A 9,246-nucleotide genomic window follows, 5' to 3' on the forward strand; every position below is an offset into this window, starting at 1 on the left:
AGGAATTATAATACAGTGAGCATTTATAAATAGGATTCTAAAAAGTAATTCATTTAATCCCCCGGATATACGACTCGGACATTAATATTAAAATAAGGGGACACCGTTCGTTATACTTTAAATGCATTTTTGCATTTCCCTAGTTTATACAAAAACATCGATTCCCTTAAAAATTAATGTCCTGCACGCACCACCCCTATTTGCATTGTATTTAAACTTTTTTCCAAACGGCAGATGTCCGTGGTAAATGGCGCGAAATTTTGACAAAACGTATAATTTTCGCGCGCTACAATGACAGCTAGCTGTAAAAAAAATTATGGTTCGCGACACGAAAAAACCTAATATCGGTACTTTATTGAACCCTTTTCCAAAGGATTGAATTCAATTACACGATTCGCGTAAAAAAACTTGTAATAAAGGGGCGAATTTTTTACAAAAATCTGGAAAAGATCGGGGCTTAAATGAATGTAGGTCACTGTGTATTTAGAGAATTAAAGTTTTTATATTTTTTCGAATAATGCGGCGCGCGTCTGTCACGCGTTCGGAAAAGCAAGGGTTTAAATGACAAAAGCTGTTTCCGAAATGATTTAAGACTTGATCTCGTAACGAATTTAGTTTTTTATATAAATTGAACTTTTTGTGTAAAAATTGATTTTTTGTGATCGAGGGATAAAACGGGAATTTTTGAAATTATTCCGTGATTGATTACTTATTGTGTTAGAAAATAATATATTTTTAGTATATTTATAGTTTATACTTTATAAAACTGCGAATAGAACACGTCATACTCCTTTTTGATTGAAATTTCTTAGATTTTTAAACTACAGTATAGATTAATACCTACTTTATAGAACCCCGTCTACTGAAAAGAAAGAGCGTAATCACGTCATCTAAAAATGTAGCTTGATAGAAGTAAACTATTGAAAAACGTGTTTTTTAGATTGGGAAAAGTATAAAAAGGAAAAAAAAAACATTTAGTAAAAATATTATGGAACTTTGCAACAAGCTTATAATGTCTGATAACCAAAATGTAGCCCGTTCATATTTAATTCAAACTCTATGAGGATAAAAATATAACTATAGTTAAGCACATATAAGTTTCCTTCCCCATTAAATTTTAACGTATGATGGATTGAAAAATTATTAAAAAGTATAATAAAATGCAGCGTAGCGGCCTCTGCCCGGGTTAAGTTGACGCGATGTTGACACCGTCACGGGCCAGCTTTACCCTCATGTTACAATGTTTTGCCATTACTTTTTTATCATTTAACCCATTTTTCAACAATTTCTCCCCATTTTCCTATAAAACGTTTGACAGATGCGCAACAATACAACCCTCGCGACGCAATTTTTAATGGGTGTCGCTTTTTTAATAAAACAGGGATTTTTTGTAAAACTGTTATTTTTTTATTAATCTAAAGCCGACAGTTGACGCGGATATAATCTTTAATTAAGAGTGTTTTGGCGGGAACGGTGTCTGATTTTGCCGCGGGGTCGTAATTGTGTCATCTCTTTATTTGTAATTTAAAATAAACATTGGTATATGAATACTCGAACGGGGTGAAATTGTAACTTATCATGAACATGGCAAATTAATGAACTAAAATCGATCTTTTAAGCGTTTGTCTTGTATCTCAACATTGCATAATATTTGATTTACGTTGAACACGCTTTTTATTAATCTAAAATACCATTCATACGAAAATAACTTAGCTAAAAAGTAAAAACATTAATCGTAGGTGTCTACCAAAATTCAAAACACTTCATCCACACTCTATGTTACTTAAATCTGAAGTTCCCTTGAAAGAAATGAAAATTTTACAACACCATATTTAGCACGAAAAATCGTTTCTTGCTCACAAAAACGAGAAAGCTTGTATTGGGATTTGTGCTCCTAATTAGTATTATACAGCCTCTTGGTATAGAAATCAATAAACCGTCACTTGGTGGTTAGTGACGTCACCAAAATCAATAACACATGTATTGTTTACCGCAAAATATATTTATATTAAACCAGCTGACCCGATAGACGTCCTCTCTTCGAGCGAACTATCAAACGCATTTAAAAAAATTTGTTAGAGCAATTTTTTTAGGAATCTCTGCCTCTTGAAGATAACAAACATAAAGAAGCATTAGCGAAATCGGTCCAAGTAAATAGCAAATTATTTATTTATAGAATTTATTTATATATAGAAAAATATATAATCTCATTCTAGATAAAACAATTGAAAATCTCAATTAATGTACACGAAACTTTCCCAATTTTTTTTGCTATTTTATTGGTAATTGATAATTAATTAAAGTAATAACTTATGCATACATTTGCATATAAAGCTTATCTTATTGCGTAGCGTATTTTTCTTTCATACCCAAACAATATTTATCTCAACAAGACTTCATATAAAGACCTAATTTTGCATTTTCACCACAGCTAGAGTCACGTAGAGCCGACCTATAGAAACTCTATAGTTGCTTTTTTCTTCAAACCAAAACACATGATCGTATAAAATTAAAAAAGGCGTTTATTAATTGTATATTGTAAAAATTGTAATTGTATGTATATAATAAATAAATTTGATTTGATTTGATTGAAAAATTCCATCATAAAAATTGTACATTTTGTGGTACAAACAAATCATTTCATATTCCATTTTAAAATTACTGGATGTAAAAGTATTATGTTTTTAATATATTTAGTATGTAAATAGATACTTATAGATGTTTGAATTTTCGTTACAATTTATCAGAAAGCATTGGATTAACATACTTCTAATAAAAATTGATTTAAAAATGTTTGTGTATCATCAACACCTTTGTTTTTATTACCTAAAATGGTACAAGGGTACAAGGAAAACACAGGATATATTTGTATATTTAATTTATTGAATACGGTAGAAATGTTTCGTAGTAATTAATGAAAACAAACAACGAACAGACGGATCTAGGAACATATACCGACCGCAATCGATTCGTAACATTTGACTTATATTACTATGAATTTATATTATTAAATAATCACTCTGAGTAATTCAGTTAAGAGGAAAATATATAATATTTTGTGATATTTAGTTGCGAGAGACATAGTGACGTCTATAATAATTGTAAAAATTGTATTATTTTACTGCAGATTTGTAGCTCAGAATTAATTACTATAAGAGCTGATTGTAAAGTAGTGTAGAGCTTTACAATTTAGAGTTTGTTATAAAATATTAATATTCAACCTTTTCACTTAAAAAAATTTTCACCCGCGTTCCACTGCACGTATCGCGATGAAACATACAATATATTTTGACATAGCCTGTATTGTAATATGAAAACAACAATGTCTTATCATCGCGATAAGTGGAAGACACACTTTAAAAAACTTATGAGAAGAAACAGTGATTGTGAAATAAAAGCAGTTGATAAAACTCATTTTGATAGAAAATTGCCGAAGCGATTCAATATTTAAAAAAATATTATGAAACAAAAATTGAGAAGATGTAAGTCGTTCCTATTTATCATATGGGTTTGTTGGTTTCTTTGTTTGTTACGATTTAGCTCAAAACCGATATCTGGCAATAATAATAAGGTTCAGCTTGTGTGCAAACAGTGTTCTTCAAAACCCCAGTTCTCTGTTTTATTGGCAATTGTAAATTATTATAGACTTTTCACCTCTACATTATATTATGAGTTTATCTTTAATTAATACAATTTAATAGAACATTTTATCACTCTACTGCTCTATATTGCACCTTCATGATGTCCTTTTTGAGCCCAATTTTTTTTATTAAATTTTGCCATACTTCTAATAAAATCAGTACCTATATGTTTAAAAGTTTTTACCTCAAGCTTTTACTATGGCTAGTAAATAATATTAAAATTAAGATTTTTCTAAGTAATTCTACATCTCAATTAGACATTCAAGGTTACCTTTATTTAGTTGTAATTCTTTAACAATTAATTTAAATACGAATTGATCAAAAAATAAGGCAAAGGGGACACTGAAATATTTTTTATGAAACAAATTGTATTGAAATCATCAATACGTACTAGGCGCAAATTGCAATCTCTCGCTCAATGTACATATTGCTAATTTGCTGCCAAAATAACTGTTAGGTAAAATAAAAATAAAAAATAATTAAGTTTTCTAAGAATTCTATTAAAAATGCGAATGTTTCGTGTAGAATCAAATGTTACGAATCCATCACAGTTTAAGACTAGGCTCCCTCCTGAAGCCTGAATATAATTCTCTTTATATTTTATTTAAAATTACCAATATGGACGTGCGTTCTTCGGTTATTAAAATCTTTTATTACATTCTGTACCATGTGCAGATTATATAAAATATTAGAAATGTAATAATTTATATTGTTTTTCTTTATTTCTATTAAAATAGGCCAACGCGTTCGTCCATAGTGATAAATTGAAAAATACATAAAATAATTTGACTAGAATAAACACAGATTTATATAATTTGAAAAAAATATTTCCAATTCTATACAGTCGCACGTTCAACTTAATATAAGACTAGATATTACTAAAACGAACATTTGGAATGTTAAATCGTTCAACAATCGTCAAGATTGATTTATTTTTAATAATTAACATCTGTAAAATTCAATAATGACAAGATTGAACAATTTATGTTAACTTAAAATAATGTCTTTGAGAGATCTTTGGTTATTGGAACTATAAAATAATCTATGTATCAGTTTTTAGACGATTTGCGCTTACCGTTAAATCTTATTAAGGAAAAATTGCGTCCCAGAGACAATTATTATATTATCAAGAAAGAACCATCGATAAAATACTTCAAAATACATGATTTCTCGTCTTGTCTCATAAGATTTAACAGATAAGAGAACCTACAAACGGTCAATATAATGTCACAATTCTTGTAGTTTGAGGAAAACAAAACGCCTTCAGTATTACAATCACAAAACATAATAGTGCGACCGTAACACAGTGTACAAGCGCTGTAACCCGAGTGAAATTACATATCTCTTATCATTAGAGGCTAAAACATCTGTTGTAGTACACCTGTATCTTTTCTACACTTAACATTAATTTGTACTGTATATTTCTATCACCAGACTCCGTTGTAACTCTAGGTTCAACATTTTGTACTTTATAATTAAATCTATAAAAATTATTGGTCATCCACTCGGGCACAACGCGAAGCGAAACGATTCCGAACACAACATCACAATATTCCACTACATATACCGATCTGGGGGCGACTATTCGAATCCTTTAAAGTAAAAATTGCCGCGCTTCCTCCAAAAATGGCCCTAAAAGCGCTCTCCTCAACAGCAGGATCCGAACAGCCCCCGAGATCGTTACCACGCGTACACCTTTTATTAATTTGTTATTATTTTAAAACATTATTAATATAATTTGTTGTAATGTGCGTTTGCGTTCCAGCTCCGAAGCGAGTTCGGTCTATGGTCAGGAAGACTAATAGGAAGGTTACCGAGTTGTATCACAAATGAGGAACATATTCTGCGTCCAAGGAACTTATTTAGGAACATATGTGATGTATCTCTACATCGAAGTCGCTTAGTATGATGCTTCATTTATTGAGAAAATATCATTTGTTATCATGAATAGCATCTGTATCATTTGGCTGCACCCTGTTCATCACAAGCGTTATTATCATCACCAGGCGAGCCTTAACCTCGTTTCGGAGCCGTTCCACAAACGACCTCTAGTTAATTAAATTACATCTTACGTACATACATAGGAACTTTTTTTAGAAGCTGCATGGTTTGTACAAGCTATCCTTCACAATGATCTACTAAATAATATAAATAAACCTGTCTTTAAAAAAGGTTCTTTGAATATATAATTTTCTGAACAATTAGTATCTGGTTAGATATCTCTTTTGTGATTTGGTTTATTGTAAATTGTCTCATGGTATTTTTGTTTTGTCGGAATCATAAAATTTGGAAGTTATCATGAAGTTTCTATAAAAATTTACTACTACTTTTTTGGCTTGGTTTTACTATAATTATTATATTTAGGAGGTACTTTATCATCAACTTTTACAATTGCTTAAAAGAAAATATTTTTTTATATCTTTCTCTCCCTCTGTAGGAAATATCATGATCAGATATACAAAAACAAAATTTACTGGTATCATGAGCCATCACAAACGAGATATCTAATCAGTCATCGCAATAACATAGTAAGTAATAAATTACAATACAAATAAATTTAAAATATAAAGCTCGGCCAACGAATGCGGGGCAGGACGGAGCTGAGCTCTCCTCCCCAAAACAATTACCCGTAATAATTGATGTGTAACACAACAAAACCCGCGTGACCGAGCCACCACATTTCTAAACAGACTTTATGCTAAATTACGTTTAATGTTGATCACTGCCCAATAGTACGTATCTTTGTGCATTTGTCCCTCCTAGACAACAATATCATATAGCTAACATGAGCGCGGCCTCCGTCCGCGGCGCGGTAACGCACGATAATTACTTTGTACTTTAATGTAACTCCAAAATATAATTTATACAATAACAGCTTACGAACCTAACGTGAGGTAGATCGGTTGTCGCAGTACATATGAATACGTGTGGCACCAAGTTTGTACTGTGGTGAGAAGGGTCGTGGGCGCCGGCGCGGGCGCGACTCGCCCGGCTGTCACTGTCGCCGCCGAGGCTCGCTCAGTGATCAACATCGCACCGGTACTACGACGCTACCGTGAGACCAACTCACCGGAATACGTATCGTTTAAATAATAATAATAACTAATCCTAGGGTGTATTTCTTCTCCCGATCGAAATCGACGTTTCATAAACTCGTCTCGGACCGACCCAACGTCGAGGAGATAATAAAAACCGATTCATAAGCGGCAACGTTTCATATATCACCCGTGAATATAATTCTCAATATACGAATTTAAACTCTGACAAAAGGAGGGCGGGAGGCCGCCGCGCGGTGTGGCGCACGGGCGGGCGGCCGCGGACAGCTCCTCGGGAACGATCGTCTCTCTCGGCAATCGCTCGAAGGCACACAGCGTTAAATGTAGTCAACAGTTCGGCGATCGAGCGCGCGCCCGCGGCGGTGTAGTCGCGGCCGCGGACGCGCGCGGGTCGGGCCGGCGGCCGGCGCACTAGGCCGGCGTCAGCGTGAGCGTGACGGTGGCGCGGCGCGTGGCCCGCCGGCGCACCGGCAGGAACACCAGCGCCGGCAGCAGGCTCAGCGCGCCGCCCGCCTCCTCCAGCACGAAGGGCTGCATGGTGAGCGGGGCGCGGGGCGCGCGCGGCACGGCCAGCAGCGCGCCGGCGCCGCCGTGCGCCCCCCGCACGTGCGCCTCCAGCGCGGCGAACCCTTCGGCGCGGAACTCGCACCGCGAGCACGAGTACGCGTCCGCCTCCATCTCCCCTTCCCCCTCGCCTCCCTCGCTCGGCTCGGCGCTGCCCTCCGGCTCGACCTCCCCGCCCTCCTGCTGCTCGTTGGCTCGCTGGACGTGTGCGCGCTCGTGAGCGAACAAGAAAGCTAGGACGTCAGTAGTGAAAGGACAATACGCGCACGCGTATGGTTTATCGCGCGTCAGAAGATCTAGAGGTCGCGGGGGTAAAGGAGGGGGTGGAGGAGGTCGAGCCGGCGGAGCGTGTTCTGCTAGCAAGTGAGCTCGTAGAGCTCGCGGTCCTCTAAAGCGACGAGCGCAAAGCGGACAAGGTTCTGCAGGAGCGGCGTTCGCCGGCGCCGGTGGAGCTGGTATTCCGTGCGTGTTGTGTTTATGCACTCGCAAAAAATATTTACTACACAGTTCCTTGTGGCATATATCACATGTTACTCCGCCTAGTTGTGTGCCACTCTCCAAAGAAATACCGTGCATGCGTTGCATATGAGTTCGCATGAAATATTTGTTGCATAGCTCCTTATTGCAAATTTCGCAAAAGCTCGATCCGGCACCGCCACGTCTCTCGTCTTGCGGTGGTGGGGAAGAGGACGGTGGTCGCGGGGCCTCGTTGGGTTCGTCTGCGAGACGCTCCGCTGCCAGTTCGTTAAGTTGAGAAATCATCGTTTGTAGTTTGCGTAATTCCTCACTTGCAGAACCAGGTGACGCCGCTCCTCTCTCTTCTACTATCAAATTCAGCGGACTCGTCTGACTCTCTCTAAGTACAGTTTCGAGATCTTCCCTATCTTCTTGTTCACGTTTTACTTCAGGGGGATCTTCAGTGTCGAAAGGGGGTGGTAACGATAGAGCCCGTGGTGGTGTTTCAATGTGTGGAGATGTCGGTAAAAGAGGAGCGGACGGTGATGTCGCGGCTAACGGTGAGTGGTCGATCGCTGGAGACCTCTGTGGAGCCAAACCGTGTCTTCTCTCTCGATGGGTGCGCAAAAAATATTTATTGCAATACTCTTTACAACATATTTCGCAGAACGCTTCAGGATTCGTAACTCCTAATCGTCGCAGAACATCAGGTTGGAAGGCGGCCTCCCGTGCTCGCCTCGCTGAGTCTGGTGACAGGCGCCGCGGTGTTCCACCGGACTCTTCGTCCGAAGATCGCCGGGGCGGGGTAGTCTGCTGTTGTTGCGGCATGCCAGGATGCGGTTGGGGCTCTCCATCGTATATGCCGTGTTTGTTCGCCCGGTGTGTTTTCAGGAAGTATTTATTGCAGAACTCCTTGCAGCACAGGTCGCAGTACGCCTCCGGGTTGAATATTCTGGGTGGATCGTGTCGCGGGAGCAGACGGAACGCGGCGAGGGGGTCAAAGGTGGGCAGGGTGAGTTCCCCGAAGGCGAGGGCGCTCTTGTAGATGTCCGCCATCTTGGCGTGCAGGTCAAGTGGCGGCGGGTGCGCGCGCGCGGGCGCGGCCTGCTTGCGCCGCTTGCGCCCGGGGCTGCCGCCGCCGTCGCCGTCCGCGCTGGCCGACCCCGGCCCGGGCCCGCCGCAGTCGCGCTCGCGCTTCACTGCCGGCGCTACCGACATCGCGTCACCGCCGCATCTGAAATTGAGAAAGTAACCATTAATAAATCTGAATAAAGATATGGACTTTGTGTTGTTCATAGAGTCTTTTTCCTTTTCATGGCAACCCTATTTATGCCATTCATTTGAATCTTTTAGCTAGTGTCAGTTGGTAACAATACATAAACCAATTTCAAGGAAACTACAGTAAATTAAGAGAAAATACTGACTAAGAACGCAACTGTAGTTTTATTGTACCTACTTATAAGTATTTTCATTCATGCATATTGATTAACTAGTATCCAGTAAGCCACAAGTCAACTTTGCATAGGAAT

General features: G+C 38.5%; 1 protein-coding gene across 1 annotated transcript; it reads right to left on the bottom strand.

The window, feature by feature from the left end:
• Positions 1-7,108: 7,108 nt before the first annotated feature.
• Positions 7,109-8,935, bottom strand: LOC123703544 (zinc finger protein 628). The gene has a single exon (XM_045651602.1). It carries the CDS (start codon positions 8,933-8,935, stop codon positions 7,109-7,111), a length of 1,827 nt encoding a protein of 608 aa, XP_045507558.1.
• Positions 8,936-9,246: the final 311 nt, after the last annotated feature.

This window comes from Colias croceus, chromosome 26, assembly GCF_905220415.1.
Source record: "Colias croceus chromosome 26, ilColCroc2.1".
NCBI classification, from domain to species: Eukaryota; Metazoa; Arthropoda; class Insecta; order Lepidoptera; family Pieridae; genus Colias; species Colias croceus.